Source organism: Nannospalax galili, unplaced genomic scaffold (genome assembly GCF_000622305.1).
Source record: "Nannospalax galili isolate Female #2095 unplaced genomic scaffold, S.galili_v1.0 scaffold137, whole genome shotgun sequence".
Lineage (NCBI taxonomy): Eukaryota > Metazoa > Chordata > Mammalia > Rodentia > Spalacidae > Nannospalax > Nannospalax galili.
In genome coordinates, this window is record NW_008340203.1 from 1254105 (window position 1) to 1273811 (window position 19707).

General features: G+C 48.0%; 1 protein-coding gene and 1 non-coding gene across 2 annotated transcripts; one reads left to right on the forward strand and one right to left on the reverse strand.

Annotated features, from left to right (window-relative positions):
* Positions 1-5655: 5655 nt before the first annotated feature.
* Krt9 (keratin 9) lies at positions 5656-11328 on the reverse strand. The gene is given in 9 exon segments (XM_008835371.1): positions 5656-5675; positions 6756-7156; positions 7524-7747; positions 7837-7976; positions 8872-9031; positions 9293-9449; positions 9573-9684; positions 10696-10968; positions 10971-11328. Coding segments are annotated over 9 exon segments (1845 nt in total).
* Positions 11329-19294: 7966 nt separating this feature from the next.
* Positions 19295-19426, forward strand: LOC115070714. Its single transcript, XR_003849862.1, has one exon. It is a non-coding gene; the product is annotated as a small nucleolar RNA SNORA51 (small nucleolar RNA).
* Positions 19427-19707: the final 281 nt, after the last annotated feature.

The window sequence follows — 19707 nt, forward strand, 5'->3', positions numbered from 1 at the left end:
CACCACAGTGATGCTGGTCTCTTGTTACTTACAGCTGATTTTTCAGCCCCCGCTAACCAGCATCAATTGTCCCAGTAAAGCAAAGGTTTTACTTCAGGTTCTGGTCTCTTCTTAATCACAGCTGATTCTTCAGCCCCAGCCAACCAGAACCCACAGATTCTCAATCCAAAATCTCACACGAATAGCCCTGATAGTCTCCATTTCCCTTTGAAGCTTCACAAGCCAGGCCTCCATCGTCTACAACTCTTTCAGGATAACTTTTCCAAGCTCCACAGCAACAAACTCTGAGCACGTAATGGCTTTTCCAACCCAAAGTTCTGAACACTTCCACAGTTCTCCCAAAAATACCAAGGTCAGGTCTGTCACAGCAATATCCCATTCTCTGGTACCAATTTCTGTCCTAGTTTGTTCTTCATTGCTGTGACAAAATACTCTGACCAATACCAACTGGGGCAGAAAGTGTTTGTTTATTCAGCTTACATCTCCCAGGTTGCAGTTCATCAGGGAGCCCAAGGCAGGAACTCAGGGCAGGAACCTGGAAGCATGAGCTAGAGCACAGGCCATGGAGGAATGCTGCTTACTGGCTTGCTCTCCTGGCCCCTGCTCAGCCTGCTTTCTTATGAAACACAGGCCCACCTGCCCAGGGGTGGCACCACCCGCAGTGGGCTGGGCCCTCCACATCACTCAACAATCAAGAAAATGCCCCACAGACAAAGCCACAGGCCAGTCCAATGGAGGCAATTCCCCAATTGAGGCTCCCTCAACCCAGGTGTGTCAAGTTGACACTAAAGCTATCCAGCACAGGATCCCACCTAATATAAGGTCTATTCAAGGTACCCTTGGACCTAGGGAGGCCTGTGGCCACAGTGCAAATAGCATGTGTGTCTTCCAAGTTCCAATGCTGAAACAAAGCCGCTTCTTTCTGGCTCTTTGTGGCTTAAGACACATGTCTTGGGTTCCAGAGCCATCACAAAAGGAGTCTGGCTGACCTGAAGCTTCCCTCCTAGAGGGACCCCATGGAGGCTCTCCACAGAGATAGAGAGCAATCAATGCTGAGGGAGCTCAATGAGAGACACAGGCACAAGTACGTGTTCAGCAACTCCAGTCTGTGAGCCACAGTGACAAGAACGGGAATGAGAGGAGTTGTCTCTGCCAAACCCTGTCAAGATTGTACATTCTTGGACTAAATATTGTCTTGAGCCTCTACCAGGTGTGTCCCACCTGCAGCCCATGAGCTACACGCATCCCAGGATAGCGATGAATGTGGCCCAAGACAAAATCATAAACTTACTTGAAAAAAAATATGACATTTTTGGCAATATATATTTTTATTTAAATCAGTTTTATTTAAGAATTTCCAACAAAACCAACTCTTTTTTAAATTTTTATTGAGTTTTTGTACATTTCATGCAACAGTTCTTAATCAAATTTAGACCCATCCCCCCATCCATGTCACCCAGCCACCCACTGAACCTCATGTGTTCTGCCATACATGTTAAGGTCCTGTCCAGTCAAGCATGTGTACCCAGATGTGCTTCAGTGCAAATTCATCCACTGGAGTCTATTCAGCCTATTTAGAGATTGTGAGTGGGGCATCCTCCCTCACCCAGTAGTAATCAGTCTCCAGTAGTTCCCATTCTAGGGCTGGTCTGCCACCCATTTCTCTCCCTCCACTCCGGGCCCTTGTCTGATTGAGTTGGCATGGGTCCTGTGCTCAATGCCACCATTGCCACAAGTTCACACATGCAAACTTTCAGTGTGAAAGCCTCTACTTCCCTGTGTTCATGAACCAGCCCTGGCTCTTACAGTCTTTCCACTCCCCTCTTCTGCAATGGTCCCTGAGCTGTGGGTGGGTGAGGTTTAACATAGGAGTTCTATCCAGGGACACACGCTCTTCGGTTTTCTATTCTTTAAAACCTGACCAGTTGTGGCCTTCTGTGTACCTCACACTCTGTTGTGTAAGGAAGCTTCACTGGCGAGAGTTGAGAGATGCACTAGTTTTCTCTCTACCCCTCGTTCCACTATGTTCCATGAGTCTTAGGTGTAAAGGTTCCACTATAGATGTGTCACCTAGGACTGGGCATCTCTTAGATGTATATTCTCTGTGACTGACAGATTATGGGATTCTGCAGCAACATCCATATGTTGCAAAAAAAAAAAAAGTTTCTTTAATGAGTGGTGTGCCGTATGCTTGTCTGTAAATATAAGGATCCACATTTAGCATATGGTATGAAATTTCATTTGTCTAGAGATATGACAGAGATAGGGTTTTCTCTACAATCTATATCCTCTCTAGCCATTTGTATTTGACTGTGTTTACAGTGCCACGCATGAGTTCACTCCCATTGAGAGGGCTTTAAGTTAAATTAGATAGCTATTGACTACCCCCAGATAACAGTGCCACTACTGCACCGATAGAGATAGTTTGCTGTGCTGGTCATTATGGTTATTAGGCTTTAGGGCTGGGTTGAACTGCTGATTGATTTTTTTTCCCTTCACAGTCTGCATATTATCATCTAGTATTATGAAATTTAAACTTTGGGTAGAAGGCTTCCAGGTCAGTTCCTGCTCCGTTGCTCCAAGTCCTGTATCTGAAGTACATTTTGTAAAAATTTAGTTATGTTTTATGGGTATGAAAGTTTTATCTGTAAGAATGTACAAGCACCACGTGTGTGCAGTGCCTGTGGAGGGCAGAAGAGAACATCAGGTCCCTTGGAACTGGAGTTAACAGAATGTCCTGAGCCACCATGTGGGTGCTAGGAACCAAACATGCGTCCTCTGCAACAACAGCAAGTGCTCTTAACTGTTGAGTCATCTCTGCAGTCCCACCAATGTATTTTGTAACTCAATTGCATGGTTGTTGAGCATGAACTTTGTATATGGCAACACTGTTTCAACATCAAAAGGTTGATCACTGGGCTGGAGAGATAGCTCAGTCAGTAAAGTACTTTCCTCATAAGCATGAGGATCTGAATTTTGCTCCCAGCACCCACATAAAAAAAGCTTGGGATGGTGGCCCACACTCACAAACCCTGCACTGGGGAGGTAGAGACAGGCAAATCCCTGGGGCTTGCTGGCTAGTTAGTCATTCTAGCCTAATTTGTGATGGCAGGCTACCTGCCTCAAAGACAGTGGATTGTGTTCTGAAGGATGACACCCAAGGTTGTCCTCTAGCCTCCACACACACACATGAACACACACACATATGTACACACATGCACACACACATTTTTAAAAAGGTTGGACACACCTGCAAGGTTTGGGATGGTGTGTTAGTTCCTTTCACTGTGGCTAAGTTCCTGAGACAACTAAAAAGGAGCAAAGATTCACTTTGGCTCAGAGACCACAGTCCCTGGCAGCTTGGCCCTGCTGCCTTGGGACCTGTCGGCAATACATTATAACAGGGAGAGTGTAGTGGAGGAAACCACTCACCTCAAGGTGGCCTGGAAGTAAAAAGAGAGAGAGAGGGGAGGGACCGGGGTTCCATATTCCCTTCAAAGCCATGCCCTCAATGACCTAACTTCCTTCTCCTAAGACCTACCATCTGAAGGTCCCACCACCTCCCAATCATGCTATTATCTGGGGGTGGGGCAATCCATGAGCATTTGAGGGGCATTTAAAACCCAAATCTTAAGCGATGGCTTGATACAAAGCACAATATCTAAAGAGTTGACCTGGGGAGGGATGTCTCTATCCTCAGAAAAGAGTTTTGATTGGCAGGCCTCAATCGGAATCTTTGGAGAATCTTATGGAATGTTCTTCAATCTTCCTTGGAACATCTTACTTATGCCTGTGTGTATTGGTTACTTTTCTGTTGCTATGATAGAAGCACCATGACCAAGGGAACTTATAAAAGGAAAAGTTTATTTAGCTTACAGTTCCAAAGGAGCAGGAGTCCATCACGGCAGGGAAGCATGACGGCAGAAGGGGCTGGAGTAGGAGCAGAAGCTAAGCTCTCACACCTTCAAGCAGGCAGAGGAAGCAGAGTGGGATTGGAGATCCAGCAAGGCTTAAGAACTCTCTAAGCCCGCCCCAAGTGACATGCTTCCTCCAACATGGCCACACCTTCTAAGACCTCCCAAAACAGTGCCAACAACTGGGGACAAAATATCCGAATACTTGGAGTCTATAGGGGACATTCTCATTCAACTCACCACACTGTGTGTTTCACCATCTATGAACTCATTTAAAGCACAAACCACACCATTTTTGTCTTCCCTCCATAGCTAACACATGAGTACACAGCTAACACTAGAGTACAGTAGGCTGCTTGTCCAAAATGGCCTCCATGATTGCCCTTAATAGCCATGCCCTTTGTCATGTGATTTTGCAGAATCTTACCTCAGGAAGAGTTTGTTGCCCTTGCTCCTGAATCTGGATTAGGTTGTCACTTGCATTGGCCATCACTTTGACAGCCAGAGTGACTGCCCTGCCCTGATCCTTAGAGGCCTTCCATTTCTGCTCATTATCTTGGGGCACTGGCTCAAGCTAACTGGCTGGAGGATGAGAATCATATGACCCATTCATCTCTACCATCCCAACCAGCTTCCTGACAGTCCCAGAGGCAGAGCCATCTAGCTATCTTGCACTGATCACAGATACTTAAAAGAAAACAGAACTGCTCTGTCTAAATTGCCAACTACAAAATCATGAGCCAAATAAATGTTTTAAGACAATACATTGTGAACTGATTTACTGTAAATAAAAGTTAACAGATAGAAAAGTTAACCAAAAAGAACTTTTTGAAATGAATTCAACCTCCATTCCTGCTTTGGGTTTCTCATCCCTATGACAGAATGTCTGAAATAAACAACTTAAGGCCAGTCGTGGAGGCACAGGCCTCTAAATCCCAGATATTCAGCCGAAGCATGAGGATCACAAGTTCAAGCCTTGCCTGGGCTGCAGAGATGTGTGGATGGAGCTCAGTGGTAGAGTGTTTGCTTAGAGTGAGCAAGGCCCAAGGTCCGACCTTCAGTAAAACAATAATGAAAAGAAAACATAAAAGGAAGAGAGGTTTGCTTTCATTTGTGGTTTCAGAGGATCGATTCATCCTGGCAGGGAGCATACGGAAAAGCAAAGTGGCTCAGATTGTGACGAGAGAGAGAGAGAAACTTACGTAAGCTGTCTGTCTCCCTTGTCCTCTTTTAATCTGTCTATGCCCCAGTCTATAGGATGGTGCCACTCATTGTCGGGGAGAATCTCTCCCCGCTTAGAAATTCTCTCTGGGAATGAACTCACAACACCGCAACACACCTAGATGAGCATTACGAATTTTGCAGGCATTTCTCAGTCCAACCAAGTTCAGAACCAAAATTAACCATCACATTGCTTCATCCCAAGGTACAAACAGGTCAAAGTCCAAGTTGAATTTGCAGTAGGAGAGCTTTATTAGGAAGTCGGGATCAGAAAGGGAGTGGAGTCACCCCCAAGTCACACAGAAGAAGCAAGTTCCCCCTAGCCCTGAAGTTTCCCCAGAAGGAGAGACAGACAATAGATGTCCAGAGACACAGTGTGAAGTCAGTCCAGTTCCAAACAGGTACCTGCTCTTGTTGCCCACTAGTCTTAATGTCAGGTTACAGTGAGGAGGCTTCGTCTAGGCTCTGCTCACCTGGGGGATTCTCAGCTGGGGCTGGATGGGGAAAGCTGATGAGAGCTCTAGCAGTGCATCTGGTTACCTGTGGAGGGGCAGAAAGGAGACCACAGTAAGGAGGAAGGACTTTGAGTGAACACTTGGGAAAAGATGAGGAAACCAGGAACAAGAAGCCTAGAGCGCAACAAACTGGAGAATCCTGAGACGGAAGGACTGAGACCACCAACCTGTGGCCCCTCCAAATTCTGAATCCCTTCTGCAGCAACCCTGGCATGAAGAGCTCACGGGGCAGCCCCCTTCACCATCCCAAAGCCTTGTCAGTAAATTCCGCGACTACTGAGGCAAAGACAGCCCCAGCCTCACCCCTAGATGCACATCCATGCCACTCAGTGCCTCTGGGTGCACACAACACACCAGACACCTTGTACATAGATGGTTCCCTGAGCCTGGAAAACTTACATAAGCTACATTTGCAGTGCTGTTGCCCAGCTCTTTTACTGTAACTTCATATTAATTTTTGCTTCATTAAATTCAATGTATACATGAGGACATTTTTCCTGCTCTAGAGACTACCACCTCATGTCTTTCTTAAATGTAGATGGTGGCATTCATTATATACCTTCTTTAGCAGCTGTGCCATGCACGGGTTTTACTAAATGACCACTGACTAGAACCCCCAAATCTCTTCTCTACCTGATTCAGGTCTCCCATCCTCATGACTGAGAGGCACCAGGCCATGGAACTCCACAGAGCTGAGCACCTCACTTAGGACTCAATCATATGACCATGAGGAAATGACTTAATCTTTCTGAACCTCATCTCCTTTAAATAAAACCAATCTCATAGAATGTAGTGGGAAATGTAGGCCCTATTACACAATTTTCAACCCATTTCCTCTAGTAACTGAGACCTGTGCCATGTGCAGATTTGATCCTAACTTCATTCAGTGATCAATTCAGAACCAAGAATGGGTCTATAGCAGTTCACCAGAAACTTCGTTAAAATCCAGCTTTGTTCAGAACATGCATTCCCTCAGAGATACACAGAGAGGTAGTAGCCTAGCATGTGCAAGACCCTGAGTTCAATCCCCAGTGCTGAAAAAATAAAATAGAAAGGTCCCACCTTGACTCTTCCCCCAATCCCACCACCTAGAATTATCCCTTACCTTGTGAATCATCATAGTCAGCAGACTTTGAGGAGGAAGACTGGGCCTGAGATGACCTTCGACCTTCTCCTCCATAGCTGCCTCCACTTCCTCCTCCTGAACTACCTCCTTCACTGTAACTGCCTCCACTTCCTCCCTTGGAGCCACCTCCTCTACTATGACCACCTCCATTTCCACCCCTGGATCCACCCCCTCCACCATAGCTCCCTCCACTTTCTCCCTTGGACCCATTTCCCCCACCATAGCTACCTCCACTTCCTCCTCCAGAGCTACTTCCTCCACCATGGTTGCCTCCACTTCCCCTACCATAGCTGCTTCCACTTCCTCCATGGCTGCCTCCACTTCCTCCTAGTCTTCCTTTGCTACTTCCAAAGCCAATTTGTCCAGCTCCAGAAGATTCACTGAGAAAAAAGCACAGAGATAAATACATAACCAGTGTGGACCCAGACAGAGTCAAGACTCTTGAATCTTCCTACATGTTCCTTCCTGGAAGGCAGAAGACAGGAAGGCATCCCAGATGGAAGGGAAGAGTCTCCTTCTGGAGCAGACATTGTCCTCTTCTCTCTCACTGTTGCTGCTCTCCTTTCCTAAGTTCAAAAGCCGAGTCCTTCCCCCAAATGAGAGAGAGAGAGAGAGAGAGAGAGAGAGAGAGAGCTTAAGCCATCAAATCCTTGCATGTGAGAACTCTCCTCGCTGCTTGTATTAAGATCAGAAAGGGCCAGAAGCCTAAATACTCCTGTGGAATTTCCTAGAATCCTGGGAACCTACAAGTCTTCCTGGCCACCTTCAAGGAGGTTGTGGTAGGTCTCAATTTCCTTCTCCAGACTTGTCTTGATGCTGAGCAGAATGCTGTATTCCTGGTTCCGGCACTCAGTTTCTACCCGGACCTCAGCAAGCTGGGCCTCCAGTTCACTGATCTGTTCCTGGATCTGCTGCAGCTGGCCACAGTAGTGGTTCTTTGTGTCTTCCAAGGCCTTCTCCAGGGCTGGTTTCTAGAGCACAAGAGGAAGCTTTAGGAGGGATGCTTCACTCTCCTTCCTGTACCCAATTTGGGAGGAAGTCTTGAGCAGTGGGTGCCAACCATGCTAAGCTGAATCTGCAGCTTGATCTCCAATTCCCAAGCACTGTGCCAGAGCTGGGACACCTCCATCACGTTGCTCTCCATCTCTTGGCCATTATTTGTCATCTCCTGCTCAATCTGGGTCATCTGCAAACCAAAAGCTCAGTTAGGACTAGGCAAAGCCAAGAGCATCAGTGGGCAACACTTTACCTCACCCACCGAGATCTTTACCTTTAAAACCAAGGCTGAGGCCAAACCAAGGATAAGTCATTCTGAGGTTTGGGTCCCTCCAGCCAGGTTGTCATTCATGAAATTCCTTTTCTGAAAGGTTTCAAGCTCTTCACATTACACCAAATCGCCTTTCTAACTTTATTTCTTTCCAAACACTACCATGCTTTTATCTACCAGGCTCTAGGCCAAACTTTGGAGACCCAGGGAGGAAGGGAGCAGTCAAGGAACACAGTGTATTATGGACGACACTGTATCTCTTTAATAGTCTTAGATCACATAACATTTTTAAGTTTTTGTTTATTTTATGTGTATGAGTGTTATGCCTGCATGTATGTAAATGCACTCATGTCATGCAATGCCCATGGAGATCAGAAGAGGGCATTAGATATCTTGGAATTGGAGTTACAGATGGTTGTTAGCTGCCGTGTGGGTGCTGGGAACCAAATCTGGGTCCTCTACAAGAGTTCCTCTAAAGAGCAGCTTAAGGAGGGTTGCTTCTTAACCACTGAGCCATCTCTCCAGCCCCAGATCACATAGCATTATAGTAAGCTGCCCATGTTTTACTTTTGTTCGCATATGCTAATAAGCTATGAGCTTTTCAAGAGTGGCAATCTTATCTGGCTCATCTCTGAGACATTAGCTCTTCACCTAAAACCTGGTACCACTCCACAGCTGTGTCTGTGAGCAGTGAACGAAGAAGTATGTATGCCATTCCTTGGAAGATGGATGTAGCTGCATTGAGAAGTGGAATGGTGGAAGGATGAAGGGATGAGAGAAAGGAGAAGTATATGGGTAGAGGCCTGGAAAGTTGAACAGACAACCCACTCTGCTCAAAGTGTTTCTCGATGTCCTTGCAGCTCTTTGAAATGAGCTGCTCATACTCCTGGCGCATGTTGTTGAGCGTCTCCGTGAGATCTATGCTCGGAGCAACATTTATCTCCACACCAACATCTCTGTCATTCTGGCCCATCAGCTGGCTCATCTCCTGCCAGGGAAGAAGGGGGTATGGGAAGAGGGGGTGGGATCCTTTCCGACATTTATCAGTCCTCTCCCACAAGTCCCCTCAGAGTCCAAAAGAGGAACGCCATTGTGGAATCAAAGCCAAACTTCCACTGCTGACGATGCTGAGGAGGAGCTGGGAGTGTCCCTTCAAGAGTGAAGAAAAGGAGCCTCTCAGTCAATGCTCCCCAGAGACCCCTGCTGTCTCTGCCCTTCTGTCCCTCCCTGAACCCACTAAGCAGCCCACCTCCCAATGGTTCTTCCTGAGGGCATTCAGCTCGTCCTGCAAAGTATCACATTGCATCTCCAGGTCAGACTTCTCCATGTTCAAACTATCCAGCACTTTCTTCAGGCCATTGATGTTGGCATCTATCCCTTGTCGCAGGGTCTGCTCCATCTCAAACCTGCAGGCCAGCCATGGGTACAGAATGATGAAGAGGGTATCAGGTCCCACAGGGAATCTTCAGAGTTCTACAAATAGTGAAGGGCTGACTACAGTACAGACAGGAGGAAGGGGCAGGACTCACTTAATTCTGAAGTCATCCATTGTCATACGGGTGTTGTCTACATCCAGAAGAATTTTGTTGTTGCCCATTGTCTACAATCTAGAAAGGGACGAGACAGCATGTAAAAGCCATGCTTCCCTGCTATGGCCCACCGCTGGGGGAAGAGACCAGAGAAAGAAATAGGAGGGGAGAATTCCATCCAGGAAAATGTTCAGGAAGCAAGATGAGGTTCTAACAGCTGGTACATGGCTTGGAACTCATGGCCTTTACCACACATATTCAGTGTGGACTTCATTCATTCAGCGATATTTACAGATTTACTGAAAAGGATAATGTGTGGTTTAAGAATCAATGGCAAACTTCCTCAAGGGGCCCACCATCAACTACAAAGTCCAAAGTATACTAAAAAGAGTTCACAGAAAGGAGAGTTGGGTTTTGGCTGTGGGGAAACAGGAAAAACTTGGAGAAGGAGATGTCAATTTAACTAGGTCATGAAGAATGGCATAAATAGATGGAAGATGTCTACAGGTGAAGAAACAGCACATTTAGAAACCCAAAGTTGTAAAAGCAAAAGGAATGGATGAGAACAGTAAGGAACCCAACTGTGAGCTCCTGGGGAGGGCAGATACCAAGTATGGGACATCACTATGGCTGACCAGAGAAATACAGAGGGTAGTAAGGTTAGTGGATGCATAGATGGACAAATTGGTGGACATGCAGATGGATGGATGGATGGATGGATGGATGGATGGATGGATGGATGGGTTTCGTCCTCAGAACTGGAGGTTCTCTCCATCGCTTGAATAACCAGCATGTACATCTGAATCCAAAGAACCTGAGTTATGCCCCTCCCCCAAAGAGCCCAAGAGAAGTAGGAAAGGAAGGATAGGACCAACTTGAGACCAGGTCAAAAGGAGGCTCCAAAGCCAGTCCCAGCTTTGCTCATGCTAATCCAGGCTCCCTCCCTGCTCTGCCAAACTCTGAAAGTTGGGGATATAGAAATGAAATCCTAGAATACAAGCCAAAGCCCCAACCCCGAAGACCTTTAGGAACCAAATACAAGCTTGTTTCCGATGAAAATTTCGTTTCCAAAAGATGGATTCTGTGGCATGACCTAACTTGGAGCCTAGCTTCTTACCTTTGCAGAGAGTGGTTGGGAAGGGAGGGAGGGAGGGAGGGAGGGAGGAAGGGAGGGAGGAAGGAAGGAAACAAGGAAACAAGGAAACATCAAATTGAGTAGAGAGAGAGAGAGAGAGAGAGAGAGAGGAAATTTGATCCCTGCTCAATTGCTGTACTTTATCCAAGTAAGAGGCCAGTTGGTTATTGAGGCCCTGCATGATGGCCTACTCATTGTTGTTCAGAATGCCACCTTCACCACCTCCAGCACCACCACCAAAGCCACCCCCAGAGCCCCCAATCCTCCAAAGCCACCACCAAAGCCCCCAGACCCATCAAAACCTCCAGCACCATCACCGAAGCCTTTGGAGCCTCCCCGAAACATACTGCTGGAACCCCCTGCACTAATGCCCCCTCCAAACCCTCCACCATGGCTGGAGCCAAAATTGCCACCACCTCCACTGCCACAAGCCGGAGAGCCACCCCTACCAAAGCCACTGGAAGAGTTGAAGCGGCCTCCTCCTCCGCCACCCGGTGAGGAGCAACTGAAAGAAGACCGCCCGCTGCCCCCGCCGCCCCCGCCGCCCCCGCCACCCCCGCTGACCCTGCCGCCTCCACAGCTGCTGCAGCTCCAGAAAGACGGGATCTGTCTGCAACTCATGGTGTTGCCGGCCGTGCCCCCTTAGGGAGGGAAGCAGTCTCAGGAGTTTCTGGTTACTGAGCCATCCCCAGGGCTGCCTACTTATACCCCCTGCTGAAAGTGACACACCTGGGTGTGCGCTCGGCCTGTGCCAGCTTCCCCCCATAGACTCAGAGATGTTCTAGGATATTGGAGCAGCCTGGCAGCCCCAGGCTCTGCCGTCCCTTGGTGACTGCCCAGAGGCAGCCCAGCCTGTCTCTGTTGTGTGGGGTAATTTGATGATATTAGGCTGTCAAAGACACCATAAATCAGCCCTGTTGTCAACGGGGTGACCTATATCTTACAGTCTGATGTCTGGCTGACTTGACAGCAGACCTGAGGCTCAGTTCCCCTGACTGTCTAAGATTGAAGCTTCCCAAAGCAGACATCTCCCTCATGGTTACTGTCACTCTGCACCTCACCATGTTCCTACCTGGTGCCCACTGTGGACTGAGCTGGAACCTGGGTACAGAAATCACTGCAGAGGCTAGGGAAAGCATAGCTCCTGCCCACAGGGAGATGCCAGAATGAGGGAGCAGTGTGAGCAGGAAGTGAGCTCGTGCCCTGGTGGAGTTCCTATCCATTGGGAATCCCAGCTGTCACAGTTCTCCAGGCTGACAGGAGAGACAGGGCTCAGCTCTTTAGGGGAATCCCCTTTGCTGGGGAGATGGTGGTGGGGCCAAAAGATGGAGAGCGGTACATAGTACTCTCCCAGGGCTTCAGGACAGAGTGCAGCATTCGCACAGAGGACTGAGAGAAGAAAGCAAACTAAATACAGTGCTGCTACTGCTCACTGACCTTACAGCAGGAACACCATGCTCATCCTGGGGTGTGTGTGCATGTGTGTGTGTGTGTGTGTGTGTGTGTGTGTGTGTGTGGGTGGGTATGCGTGCACATGTGGCGGCCAGAGGCTGACATCAAGTGTCTTCCTCTGTCACTCTCCACCTTTTTTTTTTTTTTGAGACAGGGTCTCTCACTGAACCTGGAACTCACTGATTCAGCAAGATTAGCTAACTAGCAAGTCACAGGGATCCTCTCAAATGTGCCTCCCCAGCACTGGGATTCTAAGTACACACCGCCGTGCTTCAGCTAATCACATGGATGCTGAGGTTCAAATTAAGGTCCTCATGCTTACATGGCAAGCACTTTACCCACTGAGCTATCTCCCCAGTCCCTGTCCTGGTACAGAACCTGGCAGTGGGTATGGAATTGACCTTGGTTGAGTTACTGTCTGATGCTGAGCCCTGGGGATGGCTGGGTACCACGATGCGACTTACCCCTGCTTCTGGTGGATCCCCACATTTATTCTGTTCACCAAAGCCAAAAAGGAATAGTGAAGAAAGCTGTGGGATGTGGTGCTAGACCACCTGAGCACAGTCTAGACTCCATGCTCACTGGCTATGTGATAACTTAGTCACCTATGCCTTAACTCCCTCCCCTGTAAAGTGATTTGTTTGCCCATTTCCCAGAAAAACAGGCATAAGAAAGACTCAAGGAAGATCAAACTGCCTCTGGGCATTCAACTGCTTAAGACCTACACACCACTGCCTTCCCCTGCCCCAGACATCAATTTATTTTTCTTTCTTTCTTTTCTTCTTTTTTCTTTTTTCTTTTCTGTGTGTGTGTGTGTGTGTGTGTGTGTGTGTGTGTGTGTGTTTGGGTGTGTGTGTGTGTGTGTGTGTGTGTGTGTGTTTTTTTTTGAGGCGGGGTCTCCCTGCAGCTCCAGCTAGCCTGGAACTCACTATGCGGACCAAGCTGGCCTCAAACTCACAGAGATCCACCTGCCTCTGCCTCCCAAGTGCTAGGACTAAAGGCATGTGCCACCACGTACAGCCAGACATCAATTTCTAACAGCTCCCTTGCTCTGCCTGTGTCCACTGACCTCTTCTTGGTATTTTAAACTATTGTTGTTGTTGCCAGCTCCAGCTAGCCTGGAACTCACTATGCGGACCAAGCTGGCCTCAAACTCACAGAGATCCACCTGCCTCTGCCTCCCAAGTGCTAGGACTAAAGGCATGTGCCACCACGTACAGCCAGACATCAATTTCTAACAGCTCCCTTGCTCTGCCTGTGTCCACTGACCTCTTCTTGGTATTTTAAACTATTGTTGTTGTTGCTGTTGTGTATGTGCATGATGGGGGGCACACACACCACAGTACATGTGTAGACATCAAAGCATTACTTTGTGGAGTCGGTTCTCTTCTCTTACATCTATGTCGGTTCCAGGGATCAAACTCAGGTCTCCAGGTTTGTGCAGGAAGCATCGTTACCCACCAGGCTATTTCTCACTCCACTGCACACACACCCCTTGAAGCCCAGCTGGGATGGCCCTTCTAACCTTGTCCCTCCCCTGACTTTCCTATGCCTCAAGATAAGATCTGCCTTCCTGGCACTCAAGGCCAGTTCTCTTGCATCCCTGACACATCTCTCCCTGTTCACCAAACCACCTACCAAATCATATGATGCTCCTCTAACTCCCCTTGAACTCTTGCAGTTGCTTCCAACTGAAATGTCCCTCAATATCTTCTCTTTATTGAAACCTCCTACTTATCTTTTCTGGTTTGGGGGAGGGGTATTACTCTGTGAGTGTGTGTGTGTGTGTGTGTGTGTGTGTGTGTGTGTGTGACTGTGCATGTGTGGAGGGCAGAGAATAACTTAAAGATTAAGTAAGGATCAAACTCAGGTCTTCAGGTTTTGTGGCAAGCATCTTTACCCGTTGATCCATCTTACCGGCCCCATCCTCCACATCTTTGGCAACCTTTCTGCATGCCTCCTCTTCCATGAAGCTTTCCTGAGCTCCTTCTGGAGTCCCACTTTGTCTTGTTAAGAGCTCTCACCTGCATCTCTGCGGCCTCTCCCACCACCAACACCCACTCCCCAGGAAAGGCTCCTCCTTCCCCATCCCAGAAGGGGCTCCTTTAAAAGCCTGTACCTGCTCAACTCACATATGCCCAGTGCCCAGCCCCAGTGTCTGGTTAAAACAAGATCCCAACAGCATATGGGATGAAGGAATGGGAACCAGCCATTTTAGGTAAGTATAGAGAGCTAAGGAAGACCTGGAGATAAGAAAAGGTGCCAAGAGGGTCTGCAAAGGCCTGAATCCTTAGTGGTATGGCTGGGATACAAGGCTCTTCCTAGCAAAGGGTCTGGAAAAGGGCCTCTGGATGGTAGGTGTTGTAAAAGACAGCAGATGGAGACGCTTCTGAGTGATGCATGGAGATTATTTTCAGTAACATAGCACTGAGTCCAGTGTGGTGGTGCACACCTTCAATTCTATCACTCGGGAAACTGGAACAGGATGATCACAAGTAGGAGACTAGCCTAGGCAACATAGCAAGATCCTGTCTGGAAAAAAAGTACTGAATCACATGGTTCAGTGTCTTGATTCTCAAGGAAAGAAATCTCAATCGGCACTACAACTTCCTTAACAACCTCTATTCCTGTCAATTATCCCATTCAATAAAACCAAGCCCATCTTGGGCTTAAATCCTACAGGAAGCAACAGCAGTGAATTGGAATCTGCCTCATTTCCTATTAATGACGATTCATTCTGATCTTCCTTGTTCTCTCTAGTAATATGGGATTTCCTCTACAAATAGTTTGTTGAAATAAAGGTGAGCTAAATATTAATTAAATATTTAAATTGTTGGTACAAAATATGCCAGTTTAAAATAGATAAGTAAGCTGGCTGTGGTGGCGCACACCTTTAGTCCCAGCCCTTGGGAGGCAGAGGCAGGCAGATCTCTGTGAGTTTGAGGCCAGCCTGGTCTACATAGCAAGTTCCAGGCCAGCTGGGGATACAGGAAGACCCTGCCTCAAAAAGGCCGAAAAAAAAAAAATTAGGCAAGTCAGTAGGTAGAACAGAATATTTAACCTATTGTGTGCAAGTCTAACACCTGAGAAACTCTTAAACCAAGGCTAGTGGGAAGTCTCATTCCTGCCCTCATTTCTTGATGGTTCTAAACCTCTGTCCATGTTCCTGCCAAGCTCCCCTAGGAAGCCCAAGACCTGTCTGCGATGTGATCTGAAACCCAGGCCCACTCTGATGTTCTTTCTTCCAGTGTTCTCACACCCACGCCCAGGTCCCAGTGCTTGAGCTAGGAGAGGTTGGGTCAAGCTGGAGCTGGCAGTTTCAGGGAAAGCAAATCGCACAGCACTTCTGTGACCCTGTTCCCAGAAATTGCATTCTGGGTTTGGCTTGGCTTGGTTTGGTTTGGTTTGGTTTGGTTACAGGGTCTATGCAGCTCAGGCTATTCTTGAACTCATAATTCTCCTGCCTGAGACTGGAATTACAAGTGTCTGCTGGCTTTCCCCTGAATTACACTTATCTGAACCATCTTCTGCCTGGATCAAGAAATCCCTGAGTTCAAGGAAGTCCCAGGCCTGTCTCCCACATCTGAACAGTCCCTGCATGTCACCTCTGTCTTTGAGGTGCAGTCCACCCCACTGGGCCTCCAGAACAGCACAGTAGAGACAGCAGCAGCTTTCCAGTAAGGCAGGGCTGGGCTACCTGTCAGCCTCACCATACCTACCCTTGTGGTCTTGACCTTGGTTTCCCTGTGGGAAATCTTATATGCTGAGTTACCAGGGACATAATACAGTGTAGGAACAATGGAGGGGTCTCTAGGTTTAGGCCAAGCTACTGTCCGATGTGTCTGTGTCCTCCCCTTCTCCTCTCCTCCCCATCCACCCTTCTCCTCATCCACTTTCCTACCCATTCTCTCTCCTCCCCCCATTCACCTCCTCCCCACATCTACCCTCCTCCCCATCCCTTCTCCCCCTCAGTCTCTTTCACTTCTGTATCTGTCAGTCCTCTCCACATCTGGCTCTACTTTCAGCCCAAAGATGAGCCAGCTATGCCAGGTATGAGCGGTGTGCTGTCTGCTCCCTTCTCTCAGATCTCTGCCTGGCATGGGAAGGGTGGGACCAAGGGATGAGGATGCTGACAGGCCCCACTGAGTGAGGGGACTCTTTTCAGCTGTGGGATGTGGCTCATTTGTCTACCCTCTCAAGGCTCAGGGTCTGTCCCCTGAGCCCCACCTCTGACACCTCCTAGAAATGAACAGGGAATGGAGCCCATGTAGCTCAGGATACCCTGCCCCTGGTCCAAGTGAGAATGAATGCTGTCTCTATAGACCTTATCCAGGCTGCAGCTGACATGAGAAAATTGCTGGTATGGGCCCAGCACAGTGTAAGACATTATCCTTACTGTCAGGCACTAAGCATGCTTCTTCCCTTCCCTTGTACCATCTGGATGAGTTGGGTGGCAATGCTCTTGCTTTTTATTAGCCTATCCCTCTAGTCTATTGGGCCTCAGTCAAGTATCCCAAGTACAGTCCCAACATCGGAGCATGGATGGCATGAGGGAGAAGGGTTCTGTGGACCAGAGAGCCAGAGAGGAAACCATGAATGAGTTCTACCTACAAGGTGTCAGGAGAAGATGGGTCCTCTATTAGGAGTATGGAGTATTGAGAGGTGGCAAGGCCAGCCTGGCTGTGGCCATAGAAGCCTCCTGCTTGCCTGTATTCAGCTGCCCACCCCTACGTGGTCCCCACCACTCTGTGTCCTTGAGGCCAGGTGGACCCAGGGGGCCCTGAGTCATTGTGAGCTGGATGCTGGCCGAAGGAACATAGACATGACTCATAGCTCTTCTCCTGGCACGTGGGCCCGCCCCTCTGTGAGCCGTCTAGGCAAGTGTGCACTGAGGATTAGGGAACAGCTGGAGGTGCTTGCATTCATCTGTCAGCAATGATTCTTTCTCATACAATGGTCACCTGCCCCCACCCCACATAGCCAGACCCACCAGACCCAAAGTGGCCTGAGTCTAAGGCCAGCATCTCCCATTTATTTGTGGAAAGTGGCTTCCTCTCTCTGAACCCTCTTCCCAGCTCTGAGTTTATTGTTTACTGAATGTATCTACTGCATACACTATTGTCTACATTGTACTGAGAGCTGAGGATAATAAAATAATGAGAGAAGCCCAATCCGTAAAGTGCCCACCCTGCAAACATGACGGCCTGAGTTCAGATCCCCAGCACTCACATAAAAAGCCAAACGTGGCAGGGTACATCTGTAACCCCAGCTTTCAGAGCCAAAGATAAGAGGATCCCTGGGGCTTGCTGGTCAGTAAGTCTACACAAATGGATGAGACCTCAGAGGATCTGTCTCAAAAGCTAAGGTGGAGAGTGATGGAGGAAGAAACCCAACATCAACCTCTGGCCTCCCCATGCATACACATGTAAGTGCATACACACACACACACACACACACACACACACACACACACACCGATAATGAACAAGCCCTACATCCTTGAACAGCTACAGGATAAAGCAAATTCTCCCAGTAAATATAAAACTTAAAAGTAAGATGAATGCTACTGGTGGGAAAATGGGGAGCCCATAAAGCCTGTGGCATGGTCTGGGGGATGAGTCACAGTCCCCTGAGAGACATTTGAGTAAAGAGTAAGAGTGATCAAGGAAGAGGGATGGGGAAAATTCAACCTGAGAGAGAGATCAAATCAGACACAATGTCCTGAGGTAGGAAGGTGCAGTGACTGCAAGAACACACGTACATCCAATGTGACTAAAGGACAGTGAGTTGGATCAAGGAAAGGATGTTTGGAAGATAAAAATAGTTACACCTTCATGTGAGGCTCTGAAGAGTTAATATTAGAAAACATCTGGTGTAAGTCCAGCACACCACGGGGCATCATGGTCTCTAATGACACTAGGCATGCTTCCCTTTTGGGCCATCTAGATGACTTGTATGTCAACTTTCTTGCTTATTACTCCTCTATCGGACTCCAATTAAGATCAAAGACCTGTGTCAAGAAGGACACACAAAGGTTTGGGGCTTATGATCCCTCCCTCAAGGGACCTGAAGGCTGGATATGGCCACTTTCAGACTGTGTGATCTGGAGTAGGTCGGTCTCCCTAAGAAGGGGAGGATGGAGTGATGGTCTCCATGGTCCGCAGAGCACAGCCCCATTCTGCATTCAGAGAAGGTAGAGAAAGTCAGTTCTCCCAGAATACATCAGAGGGGCGTCGAGCCACAATCGTCATCTGACTGACCTCAGGATTCTAAGAGGCAACCTCTCTAGCTTCCACTAGACTGTGCTACCGAGTCACTTTTCTGGTATGTTTTAATGGTGGGGTCAGACAGAACCTAGGTCTTGAGTGGGTGCTGTAGCCTCAAGGCCCTGTGAACAAGAATGATGGTCATCAGTAGAGCTGTCTCTACCCTTCCCAGAGTATGATAATGAAGATCAGGAGAGGAGGGTATCCCCGTGAGACCCTGGGGGCAGATCCTATGCCTGCCCTTTTCCCCTGGGGCACTGGAGCACAGAGTGGGACCACCATGAAGCCCATTACTTGATTCCTCACCTCCAGTCCTGAGTTTTCTTCCAGCCAGGTGTCTTATGGCACCATCTTTACCCTCAAGCAAACCTGCCTGTCCCTGTATTCCTTCCAAACAGCAATAGCAATCATTCATGCAAGCACAGAGGGTGCTCCTCCCATCACATCTGAGTCCAAAGAACTTACATTTCCATATCCGTCTAATGTAGGCTCCTTTAGAGGAGAGGCTTAAATGTCACAGGTTGAGTGATAACTGGAAATTCAGAGGCAGTCCAAAGCATTTTGGGTTTCAGTTTCCACTACTCAGTGTAGCTGTGTTTTGCTTTCTGTCCTGCCCCCATGATCCCTCAAATGTGAACCATTCTCTATATTCGATGTCACTCTTGAGTAGAGAAAGTCCTATCACTCTAGGACCTGAAAACCATCCCTTCACAGTCTCTGAAACAGCTCTCTCCATCCTTTCCCATCTCTGAGATTCCCTCTTGTACCTTCAAACTCTAGTCCTTCAGCTCCAGGGTGCCTAACCTCTCAGAGTATCACCCCAACTCAACCTTGCCTGATGCCCCAGCTTAAGTAAAATGTCACCCACAGGCCTCCTTGTGCTTACCACAGGCTGTGTTTTCACACTGACTCTACAGAAAGAGGAGGCAGAGCAAACCTGCCCCATATACACCCCAGCCCAGGCCACTGAGCTCATCTGTATTGTAAATGGGGAGACATGGGGGGGGAGTGTCACCCACAGAATGGGTGTAGATAAGAAACACCAGCATCACCTCATTTCTTTTACTCTTGCAATATCACAGATAAAACTCTGACTACACAACCACTAAACTCATTGCCTCCATGAGATCATTTAATCCATCAGCATGGTATAGTGAAGGTGTTTATTCTCTGCTTTGTAAAGGAGGAATTCGCAAACTGGGCTCAGTATCCTGCCCAAACTCTCCAAGGCTAATTGAGGCAGGAACACAAAACTGAAGTACAAGATGTCTGATTCTCTATC